The sequence below is a fragment of the Saimiri boliviensis genome, chromosome 17 (genome assembly GCF_048565385.1).
Source record: "Saimiri boliviensis isolate mSaiBol1 chromosome 17, mSaiBol1.pri, whole genome shotgun sequence".
Lineage (NCBI taxonomy): Eukaryota > Metazoa > Chordata > Mammalia > Primates > Cebidae > Saimiri > Saimiri boliviensis.
The window spans coordinates 50040688-50055560 of record NC_133465.1 but is presented as its reverse complement, the minus strand read 5'-3'; the positions used below and the strand labels follow the sequence as shown (position 1 = coordinate 50055560).

The 14873-nt window shown below is 37.1% G+C and overlaps 1 protein-coding gene across 1 annotated transcript; it reads right to left on the bottom strand.

The window, feature by feature from the left end:
* Positions 1 to 820: 820 nt before the first annotated feature.
* MEIOC (meiosis specific with coiled-coil domain) lies at positions 821 to 9194 on the bottom strand. Its single transcript, XM_039476964.2, has 4 exons — positions 7347 to 9194; positions 6078 to 6212; positions 1454 to 1634; positions 821 to 1041 (listed from the first exon to the last, which is right to left on the bottom strand). Exons 1-4 carry the CDS (start codon positions 9177 to 9179, stop codon positions 821 to 823), a joined length of 2370 nt encoding a protein of 789 aa, XP_039332898.2. The 5' UTR covers positions 9180 to 9194.
* Between the last annotated feature and the right edge of the window lie 5679 nt (positions 9195 to 14873).

Genomic DNA, 14873 nt, shown 5'->3' with positions numbered 1-14873 from the left:
AAGGGTATTAAAACAGTAGTCATTATTTTAGTTACCGCATCAAGTCTAAAATATCCAGATAAAGGAAATGTTTTATGATTCAATTTAAATAACTTTAAAATGGGAAACATTTAATAATTGATAATATAATTAAATTTTAAAGAATATACACAAATGATCTGAACAGGTTTTATATTCAGTAGCTTGCATGGTTTTTACACTGGCACTTTTATCATTAATTTAGGAGAATCAGATGCATCTCCCTCCATAAACTTAGGCGTTAATATTTCAAATTTATAAATATGGTAGTATTTTAAATATTAAATTTTTACATGAATATTGGGTTTATCCATATTTTCCTTTGTTCCCTAGGTATTATCCAGTTTTGTAAGGAAAACACTTTTATATCACAATCAAAACTTGTCTTGGTTACTAGGCTGTAACCATGATTGGGTTACAGTTACTTAGGTTCATTATTTGGAATTATACTTACTAAGACAGACCTAAATGAAACTTATCTCCTAGAATAATTTCACATTTGCATTTACCTGCACTACAGAATGGGTTTAAGCATATTTTAGCTGTTAGGAAATATTTAACTTACTTAAACTTGTTACCTGACTACTCAGAACTCTGAGTAGTCAACTGTACCTTTGAGTTCACTTAAAACTATATGTGATTCATATAAAAGATTTTTAAATAGAAGTTAGACTTCATTAAGGTATTGGTATTAACTTTAAATCTGAAAGAAAACATACCTAAAGTTTGACAAGTTCATTAAAAAATTTTTAGCATATCTTGATATATTTATCAGCTTTTTATTCTTTCTGCTGGCATTTCCTTAATGTTTGTTTGTTTCACCTCTCTGGTTCATTGGATTGCTATTATTTGTGGTTTCATGAACTTTATCTTCACAGTTTACTGTATTCTGTAAAGCCTTTACCACATCAGCTGTACTGGCTGTTTTTGGCAAGGTCATCTGCAGTGCACACCACAGCGTAGTGCGTGTTTTCCGAGTAGCCACACACATTTCTTTAATTGCTGAAGCAAGGGCAAAAACATCTGTAAAAGAAACACTCAGAGTCATTTCATATTAAATACCATTTAAATGCCTGTTAAATCTTAGAAAATCCAGTGCTCTTGCTACTAAATGACCAATTACTATTTTTGTTTAAAAAAAAAAAGATATTGACTAGTCCTGTCCTTTATCGTAAAATATTTAAAGGTATTGATACTTTATTTCTGACTTGTATGATAGTGACTATACTTTCAGCAGAACACAGACTATCTTAAAACAGTTATAATAGACAAAATAAAATGGAAATACTTTTGGAGTAAATAATGTGGATATTACCAATTTATTCTATAGGTAAGTGTTAATTTTAGAAATCTAACCTTTCAACCTCAGAATCTGATTTCATCAATACCTAAATTATCATACTGACTTATCAAAAATATGCATTAATATTTGTACCTCTGTCATCTTGACGTCTAGGAACTCCTTGCCTTTGCCGATTGGAAGCATTAACAATTTCATCCTTTCTACGTGACTGTACAATGTGAATAGACTCCAAGTGTCTATCAAGAGCAGTAGAGATATTGGCATGAAGAAGAGAGCTCCGAAGACGTTCCATTTTGCCTAGTAAAGTCACAACCTGAGGGAAGCATTTTAATTTTTGATAAGACATGGAGCCACATTGTTCTGCCATTAACTTTAGTAAAAACAAATCTTCAGTGAAGCAGAATAGAGATGAGAGCAATAATATTCATTCAATAAATAAATGAATGTTTACTGTATCCTGACACCATGCTAAGAGAAACAAAGGAAGGTGTTTTCTATCTACTTGTCTATGTTAATTCTAAAAATATTTGGTAGTCGATTACTGAGAATAAGCATCAATGAAAATGTTAAATATTCAAACATTACCATGTCATTAACAGTGCAAATACAAGAGTTGATACTGTTTTTGACAAATTAGAGACCAGCCTGCAAACAGCATTGTTAGGAAGTACTGTAATCTAATGGGAAAGGTTTTGAGCTAAAAAGAGAAGTACTTGGTTGATTAATCCTGATCTCAACAAGTCCTTAATTTTTCTGGGCCTCAATGTTCCCTTTTTGAAAATCAGAAATATTCAGATAATAATACTGACTAGTGACAGCTTTAAGGAATCCATAATACACAAAATATTGATTTATGAAATCTGGTGCATTTAAAAAAAGAAAATATTGATTTAATTTTACATTAAAATAATACAAAATGACTCCTGTAACTATTAAAACTGCTAAAGAAAATTAGGATGCTTCTCAATCATCTGGTTAATGAAACTTAAAAAAAGGCACTGAATATATTAGATCAGTAGGGGGAGTATGTTTCATATGCCTAATTTGTTTAAAATTCAAAACTTGGAAAGTCTATGGAAAGATTACTTTTTGAATAATTGCAATTTGAAGATCAAGTAAGTACAATTGTCTTTGGGAGTTAAATGATTTAACAATTGACATTAGAACTTGGTGTTAGAATATCGGGGGTAAAAGCTTCTCAAGAAACTAGTGGCACTGGAATTAATGTTTTTCTAACCTCACAATCATATCAAGTTTCTTTGGAATAAGTCTATTCCAGATGTTAAATATTTTCCTCTCAACTGTGTATCAGCCAGATCCTTCAAGGGAAAACAAAACACTCAAAGAAACCTCCAGGGAACTACTATTTTTAAATAAGACAAACATTTTGAGCAAATGATAAGAGTAAAGAAATGATAAGAGTGCACAGATTCGGGTGGCTCACACCTGTAACCCTAGCACTTTGGGAGGCCGAGGGAGGTGGATCATTTGAGATCAGGAGTTTGAGACCAGCCTTACCAACATAGTGAAACCCTGTCTCTACTAAAAATACAAAAAATCAGTCGGGTGTGGTGGTGTATGCCTGTAATCTCAGTTATTCAGAAGGCCTAGGCAGGAGAATTGCTTGAATCTGGGAAGCAGAGGTTGCAGTGAGCCAAGATCTCATCAGAGTGAGACTTGATCTCAAAAAAAAAAAAAAAAAAAGTGCACAGATGATTTTTAATAAAAATATTTTTTCAAAATTCTACAAAGCCAGCAAACTAGAAAATAGTAATTTTTTTTACCCTCTATTATTGAAATAATGTTGCTAAGTATACATAAGATACATTTTTTTTTGAGACAGGGTCCCACTCTGTCCCAGGCTGGCACGCAGTGGCATCATCTCAGCTCACTGGAACCTCTGCCTCCCAGGCTCAAGTGATCCTTCCACCTAAGCCTCCTGAGTAGCTGGGACTATAGGCACATATCACCATGCCCAGCTATTTTTTTTTTTTTTTTTGAGACAGAAAAAAAAACTTTTTTTGAGCCTGTCCAGGCTAGAGTGCAATGGCGCAATCTCGGCTCGCTGCAGCCTCTGCCTCCTGGGTTCAAGTGATTCTCCTGCCTCAGCCTCCTGAGTAGCTGGGACTACAGGCACACGCCACCATGCTCAGCTAATTTTTGGTAGAGATGGGGGTTCACCATGTTGGCCAGGATGGTCTCAATCTCCTGATCTTGTGATCCACCTGCCTTGGCCTCCCAAAGTGCTGGGATTATAGGTGTGAGCCACCGCACCTGGCCTTTTTTTTTTTTTTTTTTTTTTTTTTTTTGACACAGAGTCTTGCTCTGTTGCCAGGTTGGAGTGCAGTGGTGCGATCTTGGATCACTGCAGCCTCCGCCTCCTGGGTTCAAGCGATTCTTCTGCCTCAGCCTCCCAAGTGGCTGGGATTACAGATACGGGCCACCACGCCCAGCTAATTTTTGCATTTTTAGTAGAGATGGGGTTTCACCATGTTGGCAAGGATGGTCTCGATCTCTTAACCTTGTAATCTGCCCACCTCGGCCTCCCAAAGTGCTGGGATTACAGGTGTAAGCCACCATGCCTGGCCAAACTAATGTTTGTAGAGAAAATAAAATTATTATAAAAGTTATAAACATATCCTTCTAAATTAATGTGAAGCATAAGCAAAGCTGGGAAAAGTATATCACTATTCACAGTATGTTATCCTTTATTTTCTAGAAATGTATTACTGAGATAAGAAATTTTAATTTGGAACAGTTTTTCTTTAAATAATAAAAGACTGAAGTTTTTATTAACATCTGGCTGTACCTCCTATGTCAGGCTCTGAATATACCATAGATAAATTCCATTGAACAGATTTACAAATTTGACTCAAGTTGATTTTTCTAATTCCTAAAATGGTTTTGATTCAATCATAGAGGTAATCTGTTTTGCTGCATTCTTTTTGCCAGGAATCTTTATCAAATTTTATTTGGAAAACTAAGTTTTTAAGAGAGGAAGGTCAAAAAAGGAAAAGTTTACCTACCCTAAGTTGCTTAGAAAATTCTAAGCATTTGGGAATTTACAAAGGATATAATAGGAATAATCATTAAATTACAAAAATGACTTAACATTAGGATTCTTTACAACATTTGATTTGAGGTCACATCCTACTTTCCTAATATAAAAGTATTTTGTTGGCCAGGTGCAGTGGCTCAAACGTGTAATCCCAGCACTTTAGGAGGCTGAGGTGGGTGGATTGCTTGAGCTCAGGAGTTTGAGACCAACCTGGGCAACATGGCAAAACCCTGTCTCTATAAGAAAATACAAAAATTAGTCGTGCGTGGTAGCATGCGCCTGCAGTCTCAGGTATTTGGGGGCTGAGGCAGGAGGATCTCTTGATCCCAGGAGGTCAAGGCTACAGTGAGTGCAGATCATGCCACTACACTCTAGCCTGGGTGACAAAGTGAGACCCTGCCTTAAAAAAAAAAAAAAAAGAAAAAAAGGAAATATGTTAATTCCCTGTTAATTTGCCAAATCTTACATAAGCACACCTTGCGCATCAAGCTAGAAAACAAATGTGACAAAGAAATGAGACGTTCTCAATAAATAACATTCAAAATAGTTTTTGATTTTAAATTATTTAAGGTCGGGATCAGCTCCACTGATAATTTGAGCTTCCAGAGGAACCATTTAAATTACTAAAATTAATTTTTAAATGATTGAGTGGGACTATTTTCCCTTTCCAATTTTTTTTTTTTTTTTTTTTGGAGACAAGGTCTTGCTCTGTTGCCCAGGCTGGAGTGCAATGGTGTGGTTATGGCTCACTGTATCCCTGACCTCCTGGGCTCAAGCTATCCTCCCACCTCAGCCTCCTGAATAGCACAAGCATGCGCCACCACGTCCAGCTAATTTTTAATTTTTATTAGAGACAGAGTCTCCCTTTGTTGCCCAGGATTGTTTCAAACTCCTGGGCTCAAGTGATTCTCCCAACTCCACTTTCCAAAGTGCTGGTATTATAGGTGTGAGTCATTGCACCTGGCCCCTTTCCTAAATATTATAGTTCTAGGACCAAACATGGAAAAAAACTATTATTTCAGAGAATTAGATGTAAACGTGATTTGAAAACCCTTCAAAGCTCTAAAACTTGCTGAGATTTTTATTTATTTTTTTGAGATGGGGTCTTGCCCTGTCACTCAGGCTGGAATGCAGTAGCACGATCTTGGCTCACTGCAACCTCCACCTCCTGGTTTTAAGTGATTCTCCTGCCTCAGCCTCCCAAGTAGCTGGGACTACAGGCGCATGCCACCATCCCCAGCTAATTTTTGTATTTTTAGTAGAGGTGGGGTTTCACCGTGTTGGCCAGGCTGATCTTGAATTTCTGACCTCAGGTATCTGCCCACCTCGGCCTCCCAAAGTGTTGGGATTACAGGCATGAGCCACTATGCTCGGCTTTTATTTATTTATTTTGAGATGGAGTGTAGTGGTGTGATCTCAGCTCACTGCAACCTTCACCTCCTGGGTTCAAGTGATTCTCCTGCCTCAACCTCCTGAGTAGCTGGGATTATAGGCACATGCCACCAAGCCCAGCTAATTTTTGTATTTTTAGTAGAGATGGGGTTTTACCATATTGGCCAGGCTGGTCCTGAACTCCTGACCTCATGATCCACCTGCCTTAGCCTCCCAAAATGCTGAGATTACAGGAGTGAGCTACCACACCTGGCCTGAAATTAAAAAAAAAAAACCCATCCACTATTAACTATTTGTACAGCTTACTCTGGCTTGCTCTCGAAGTTCATCCACAATTAAGCGATCAACTCTAGATGGGTTGGAGGTCAGCCTTGGAATTGGAGTGTTGTTAGTACTGGATACTTTTTTCCCAGGATAATTCTTGGCAAGGGCTAATTCAGTCTGTAAAAAATTACATGCATTTTAGATCCAGAATTTTCTAAATATGATTTGACAATGAGTAATAGTTTTCATAAGCCTAATAAAGTATTACCACTTTAAATAAAAATTCTGTTTTGGTATCAAAAGGTAATAAATATAAACCACAATACCACAGTATTTTTCTGTCATCTTAATACCTGAGTATACTAACAGGTCAACACTAAAAAAATTTCAATGAAATAAACTTGTAGCCATTAAGGGGGTAAAAAATTTACTTCAGGGCAAATCAACTTTGAATAATAATAACTTTAAAATGTCAAGCATTTTTCGTCTTTATTTAAGCTTCCCATTGGACAATCCCATCCATTTTTAGTTTTTAAGTAACCCACTTAATTCTTTTTTTTTTTTTTTGAGACAGTTTCGCTCTTGTTACCCAGGCTGGAGTGCAATGGCGCGATCTTGGCTCACCGCAACCTCAGCCTCCTGGGTTCAGGCAATTCTCCTGCCTCGGCCTCCTGAGTAGCTGGGATTAAAGCCACGCGCCACCATGCCCAGCTAATTTTTTGTATTTTTAGTAGAGATGGGGTTTCACCATGTTGACCAGGATGGTCTCAATCTCTTGACCTCGTGATCCACCCGCCTCAGCCTCCCAAAGTGCTGGGATTACAGGCTTGAGCCACCGTGCCCGGCATCCCCACTTAATTCTTTACAGTCACAAACTTAGCAAATCCTGGACATTATGGAATTCAGCTAAGAAATAAGGCACGGTGGCTGGGTGCAGTGGCTCACACCTGTAATCCCAGCACTTGGGACACCAAAGTGGGAGGATCGCTTGAAGCCAGCAGTTTGAGACCACCCTGAGGAATATAGTGAAACCCAGTCTCTACAAACAATTGTAATTAGCCAGGCATGGTGGCTACTCAGGAGGCTGAGGAGGAAGGATTGCTTGAGCCTAGGAGTTTGAAGTTAGAGTAAACTATGATTGTGCCACTGTACTTCATCCTGGGCAACAGAGCAAGACTCTGTCTCTTTAAAACAACAACAAATAAAACACAAAGAAATAAGGCAAGTACTCAAACTACACTAAGGTAAATAGAATGAAGACAAGCAAAGGGAATATACTAAGTTACTCCTAAATGGTTAACTTTGTGTTACCTTTTTTCTCTCTTTTTCTAATGCTCTCCATTGTTCATAGCATTCTTCTAGACGAATATGAAGTTCACTGGCTGGTCCACTACGGGTTTTAATTGGTCTTTGAAATCCAAAAGTTGGCATGAGACCAGAAAAGGAATTATCACCATACATCATATCATTAAAGTAGGGGTACAAATGGCTTAAGTCATCATAAGAAAATAAGTCATAGGAATCTAACAGTGGAACAACTGAATGGCCAAATGGGTGGGTGGATCTTAGGGGAAACCCATTTGAACCAATTTGTTGAAAACCCTGATTATGCCTTAAATCTCCCATCATATAATTATTAGAAAAGCATGACGGTTGTGTGCGATTCACACGGCTATTAATATTGTCTCCACCTCTCGTTCTGTGGCTATTAAAATGACCCTGTGACTCCAGTAGATCTTGGTATGTATTTTGTGATAAGCCATCTAAATGCTTTGGACCTTCCTCAGGATCATAATGTCCATTCTGTGGCTTAGCTTGAAAATTATGTTTGTTTACATTTTCAATTATCCCATATTGCTGAGCTGAATAGTTATCACAAAATCCATTTGGCTGCTTAATTTTTTTATCCGTAACCACTTCAAAGAGATTTTCTTCTCCAGGCTTTGTCAGTCCTTCTATGTGATTGGCAGATTGGATTCTTTCTGCACCACTGTAACCAAAATCAAAACTAGAAAATCCTGAAGGGTTTTCTTGGCAATATTTCTGAAATAAATTGCTATTTGGGGTTAAGTTTGTGGATGATAGTTGGGGAAAATCTGAAGAATGGTTAGATCCTTTTGAAGCTGCACTTAAATGACTATTTAATTTCATCAAGTTACCTTGATTTCGATAAGGAACAGAAGTGTTATTTTTTGTTTGAACATTCATCCAAGTTGGTCTGTTTAAATGGATACCTGCTGAAGATGTTGCTGAGTTTGGTAATAAATTCACTGATTTAAAATATTCAGAATTTGGAGGATCAGGTTTAGCAAACTGTTGCTTTTCTGTGACGTTAGTAAAATCATTAGCTGGACAAGCTGTGTGAGGTTTTAGTCCATATTCTGATTTTAAGCCAAAATCAGCAGTGAATGCTGCTTCCTTTCCAAACTGTTTCTCTGTCGGATGTGGTGTAGCTTTCGGAAATGTGAAATTCTGCTGGTCAGGGATTGTCTCCTCCATTTTTTTCTGATTTGCTGGTTTAACCTGAAATAACTTTGTGTAGGTGTCTGCTTCTACAGTTGGTGTTTCAGGTGTGCCATTTGCTAATTTTTTACTATCTTGGACACTAAAATTTGAACATTTATTAAGCTTAGCCTTATTAGGATGAACATATTCTGGGTATCTACAATAATCTACATTTTCATTGTATCTATTAAATTGAGAAAGAAACATCTCTGCCCTTTTTTGCTGTAATGGTGCTTCAAGACCTTTAGTACATATTCTGTCTCTTCCATAAGGGTAAATATCCACTCCTGATTCTTTCATGATGTCAGAAAGACCAGTTTGAGGTATAAGACAGTTTTTGATAAATGGATATTCTTGGAGTGTTGTCTTAGCTGTATCATTTGTCTGAATATTATAACAGTTAGAATGATCACTTCGTGAGGAGTACATCCATTGTTCTTCAAGGTCTAAACCAGTAAGTCCATGATAAAGTTCATCTATTTTTTGTACTGGTGTGAAATTACTGTTATGCAGGTATTGCTTTTCCATTGCCGACACAGATTCACCACTATAAAAAGCTTGCTGAGAGATGGCTGTATCTATTGGCCTTTTGGTTTCTGTTAAGAGGTCATGGTGATCTGCAAATCTGCTTGTGTTCATTGGCCAAACTGACTTTACATTGGAGGAACAGGTCCTAGAACAAGTAAATATATTTAATTACAACTTAGGTTTTAAAGACTTTATTTCCCCAGTGGAAAAGGGAGAAAAGTTCTTCAAAAACATTTATCTTGCCCTATCACACAATTCTCTAATTCCTTTCAATTCTGCTTTATAAGTTACCATTAGCTCCAGATAACTATCTATCACATGAAATGTGCAATATGTTATATAAATATGCAATTTTTAATATGTCTTCACTGTACTTTCCCAAGAGACTAAGGTCTAAGATATGACTTCATGGTCTTAGATGAATAATAATAATAATAATTATTATTATTATTGAGACAGAGTCTCACTCTGCTGCCCAGGCTGGAGTGCAGTGGCACCATCTCAGCTCACTGCAATCTCCGCCTCCCAGGTTCAAGCGATTCTTCTGCCTCAGCCTCCCAAGTAGCTGGGACTCCAGGCATGTGCCACCACACCCGGCTAATTTTTGTATTTTTAGTAGAGATGGGGTTTCACCATATCGGCCAGGCTGCTCTCAAACTCCTGACCTCGTGATTCGCCTGCCTTGGCTTCCCAAAGTGCTGGGATTACAGGCGTCAGCTACCACGCCCAGCCTAGATGGATTATTTATCTATAGTAATCAGGAAATAAGCTTTTCCTTTGCTTAGGTTATTATATAAAAGCATTGTTGACCACAGGTTTTTTTTTTTTTTTTTGCTTAAACTTTGTGAAATTAAAAGATTTTAATTGATAACATGTGTGCTACATACTTCCCTATTTATGAAATAGGATACTTGGGTAATATGGCTTCCATACCCAAATAAAACAATTAAAATATTAAAAAATGTTCTAGGGGCCGGGTGCAGTGGCTCACACCTGTAATCCCAGCACTTTGGGAGGCCGAGGCCAGTGGATCACGAGGTCAAGAGGTTGAGACCATCCTCGTCAACATGGTGAAACCCCGTCTCTACTCAAAATACAAAAAATTAGCTGGGCATGGTGGCGCGTGCCTATAATCCCAGCTACTCAGGAGGCTGAGGCAGGAGAATTGCCTGAACCCAGGAGGTGGAGGTTGCAGTGAGCCGAGATTTCGCCGTTGTACTCCAGCCTGGGTAACAAGAGCGAAACTCTGTCTCAAAAAAAAAAAAAAAAAAAAAAATCTAACACATGGATAAAATCCATATGTATTTCTGCATAGTAGTAATGAGTTTTATTCTTTGAGATCTATGTATAAAAGCTCCTTGGAATTTATATTCTTTAAGCCAGCATTTAGTGCATGAACTCAAGGGAAATAGCTCTGAATTAATGCAAGAATAATTTTTCAATGAAAGTTCTTAAGCAAATAAAACCTTAGACTGAACTTCTAATTGTATAGCAAATACTTCAGCAAAATCAAGTCTCCTTCAAACAATATTTGAATTAAGATGTCTAATGTCAGATGATCCACTATTAAGTAAAAATAAAATTAATAAACAGGGTAATCTAGTGTATGTTAATTTAAAGCTTGTTATATACTATATAGATTATATACTAACCCTTCAGCAAAATATGGCTGTGACTTATCTTGTTCTTCCAAAATGTTAGACACAAGTCCATATAAATCTGTTTCACTGCCATAGTCATTTCTTTCCATTTGAATCCTAAAAATAAATGAATTTGTGCTGAAATACAGTATGTTGATTACTCTTTCCACACTTATCCTACCATCTTTATCTATAAAATATTTGGACTGAATCTACATCCATCATTTCAAATAAAGAAGAGACTAGAACTGAAGAATATTTTCCACTTTGGCATGGTGTCTTTTCCACATAAATAGTTCGCTTTCATTTCAACCTTTGTCTGACTTGCAGGGTATGCTTATCTCTTATTTCTCCACAACACATGCTTTTCATTTTAGGTTACCAAGATACAAATTTCTCATCTATGATGTCACAGACATGCTTGGTATCATAGCTGCTCCTAAAAGCATGTCTTGTCCTGTTAGACATCATTCCATCAACACCTGCTCAGCTTCCTCATTTGTAATTTGAAAATCATATGAACCTGATGCTCTATTCTTTTTCTGTGTCTCTATACTAAATACTGGATAAAAAAGTGAAATGTGATATGGTCATCTTAGACATCATAGCAATTTTGTAATTGTCACTTAAATGTAACAGATTTGGGAGCCATCCCTAATCTTTGCAAAGCATGACTGGATGGAGTTCCTTCTATCCCAGAAATCCACTTGGTGACTGATACTGACTAAATACAAAATGTTAACAACCAAAAGCACATGAAGATTGGTACCTTTTACTTGTTACAGTTTTTGGGTAATTTCTTCCTAAAAGTAATACAGATTGAGTATTCCTTATACAAAATGCTTGGGATAAGAGGTGTTGTGGATTTCAGGTTTTTTTCTTGGATTTTGGAAATACACATTATACTCCAAATATGCAACATGTATTTGTAGATTTGGTTGAATGTCCCTAATCCAAAATCTAAAATGCTCCAACAAGCATTAGCTTTGAGCATCATGTCAGCAGCACTCAAAAAGTTTCAAATTTTGGAGCATTTTGGATTTTGGATTTTCAGATTTGAGATGCTCAACCTGTATGTTGTTTTATAACAAATTGTAACTTACTGTTTTTTCATATTTCATAGTGTTGGGATATTTTAGAAATAAAATACCTTATATTTGCATAACACTCACTTGATCTTAGCCAAAAGGCCAAGAAGCGATTTTGCATAACACTCATATTTAATTGATCTTCATAACATTGGAAGGGTAAGCATTAGTAATCATTCAATTATTATCTGTTGAATAAATGAATGATCATTTGATATATTAAGAAATTTGTATTTTGCAAGAGACTTGCCAAAATACTATATGCTTGCTAAATAGTCTGCCTACAAGTCCAATACCTTTTCTACTACATGCGTTATCTCATAAAAGTTCAATATAAAAGGTTTTTTGTGTAATATATTAGTATATATCTAGAAAAATATTCACTGTAATGTATACCAAACTGCTAGCAGCTGTTATTGGAGGCGGGGAGAGAAGGTTAAGATAGACTTTGATTCATATGTATTTCTGAAAAGTTTCTATTTTTTCACTTGATCTTAGCCAAAAACTGAGAAGCAACAGTCTTGATTTTTTTCCATAGCATATATCAACTTTAAAAATATTTTTGTAGAATTATGTATTATATGGACTTTCTAATAAAATCATTATTTTAGAGAATTTACCAATAATTTAAAATTTTTAACTTTTCTAATAAATACAAATAACTATTTCCTGGTTAGACTAAAGATGCATCAGCCTCTATAAACAGCTCCCATATATAATTAAAGATAGATGTCACTCCCTTAGGCTCCTCTTTGCAATAGGCTCCCATAATATCCCATACTTACTTTTTTGTAACCCTCACTATAATTGCAGTGCCTGGCATGTCATTGTCATCATCATCATCTTAAGATTATAAAGGCGGCCGGGCGCGGTGGCTCAAGCCTGTAATCCCAGCACTTTGGGAGGCCGAGGCGGGTGGATCACGAGGTCAAGAGATCGAGACCATCCTGGTCAACATGGTGAAACCCCGTCTCTACCAAAAATACAAAAATTAGCTGGGCATGGTGGCGCACGCCTGTAGTCCTAGCTACTAGGGAGGCTGAGGCAGGAGAATTGCTTGAACCCAGGGGGCGGAGTTTGCGGTGAGCCGAGATCATGCCATTGCACTCCAGCCTGGGTAACAAGAGCGAAACCCCGTCTCAAAAAAAAAAAAAAAAAAAAAAAAAAAAAAAAAAAAAAAAAAAAAGATTATAAAGGCAAGAATAATATTTGTCATGTTTAAATTCTGGTATCTCCCATAGAAAAGCATTTGACGTAAAGGGGGCCCTTATTATTTGTGGAATTGAACAGAAAAATAATTTAAAATGTCTTATGTTGATAAAACCCTGTTTGTCATGTAGTTGTGAAGGAAGAAACTGAAAATTCAGAACTGGATGACAAAAACATCTAAAAGTTTTAACTTATTTGTATAAGACATCTTTAGGAAGAGGAACTTAAGATTTATGCACTAAATGTTCCCACTAATGAATTGTTTTTTTAGTAATAACCTAGCTGGGCAGTGGCTCATGCCTGTAATTCCAGCACTTTGGGAGGCCAAGGTGGGAGGATGGTCTGAGGCCAGGAGTTCGAGACCAGCCTAGGAAACAAAGTGAGACCTCGTTTCTTGAAAAGAAATTTTTTTGAAGTTAGCTGGCCACCATGGTGCATACCTGTAGTCCCAGCTACTGGGAAGCTGAGGCAGGAGGATGGCGTGACCCCAGGAGTTCAAAGTTGCAGTGAGCCATGATCTCGGCACTGCACTCCAGATTGGGTGACAGAGCGAGACCCTGTCTCAACAAAACAAAACAGAACCATAAAAGTTATACACAAATAACTGCCCAGTTTACACTTTCCTAAAAGTTTGAAAAACACAGAATGCTACAACAATGCTGATATAGGGAATAGAGAGCAAATAAACCTCAGTTCCTATGTAATTAAACTTAAAAATACCTCAATTGGCATGAGAAACAAATTGATTAATTTCTTTTTTTTTTCTTTTTGAGACGGAGTTTTCGCTCTTGTTACCCAGGCTGGAGTGCAATGGCACGATCTCGGCTCACCGCAACCTCCGCCTCCTGGGCTCAGGCAATTCTCCTGCCTCAGCCTCCTAAGTAGCTGGGATTACAGGCATGCGCCACCACGCCCAGCTAGTTTTTTGTATTTTTAGTAGAGACGGGGTTTCACCATGTTGACCAGGATGGTCTCGATCTCTCGACCTCGTGATCCACCCGCCTCGGCCTCCCAAAGTGCTGGGATTACAGGCTTGAGCCACCGCGCCCGGCTCTTTTTTTTTTTTTTTTAAAGACAGGGTTTCACTGTGTTGGTCAGGCTGGTCTTGAACTCCGGACTTCAGGTGATCCGCCCACCTTGGCCTCCAAAGTGCTTGGTTGGATTACAGGCGTGAGCCACCACGCCCGGCACAAATTGATTAATTTACCTGTTCTTTATATTGATCTGAGAATTAGAAGGTTGTTTAGTATCATCTCCATAAGTAGACCATGGTGCACAGAAAAGTGAAGAATCTACAGAACTTGAATATTCTGTTGAAGAAAATGGAGTATAGGTCTTCCTTAGGTCTACACTGTCTTCACTCTGAAAGTTTTAAGATATGTTTATCAGACACATCAAAACTTCATTTGTTATAGAATATTAGAAAAATAAGAAAGCAAGGGAAATAACACAGGTGTAAGAGTTAGGAGAATTACATTCAAATGTGGACTTAGTGACTTAAGCCTACTTTATACCAGGGAAACTTTTGGCAAACTTTTTCTGTAGAAAGCCAAACAGTAAGTATTTTAGGTTTAGCTGGCCATGAAGGTCATTGTCAAAACTCTTCAAATCTAACGTTATAGTACTAAATCAACCATAGACAATAAATAAATGGGCTTGGCTGCATTGCAACAAAACAATTCACAAAACAGGTATTTGGCAAATCTGCTCCTTGTTGCTAATATGTGGTATAAAATACTTAGAATTATTGTAGTTTTTTTATTTTTTGAATAGATGAGCATTATGTGGATACTAACGTTATTTTTAATAAATTATATGTAAAATTCAGTCTTAATGTCCCCAAGCTCTGAAAAAAGTTAATGTATGTT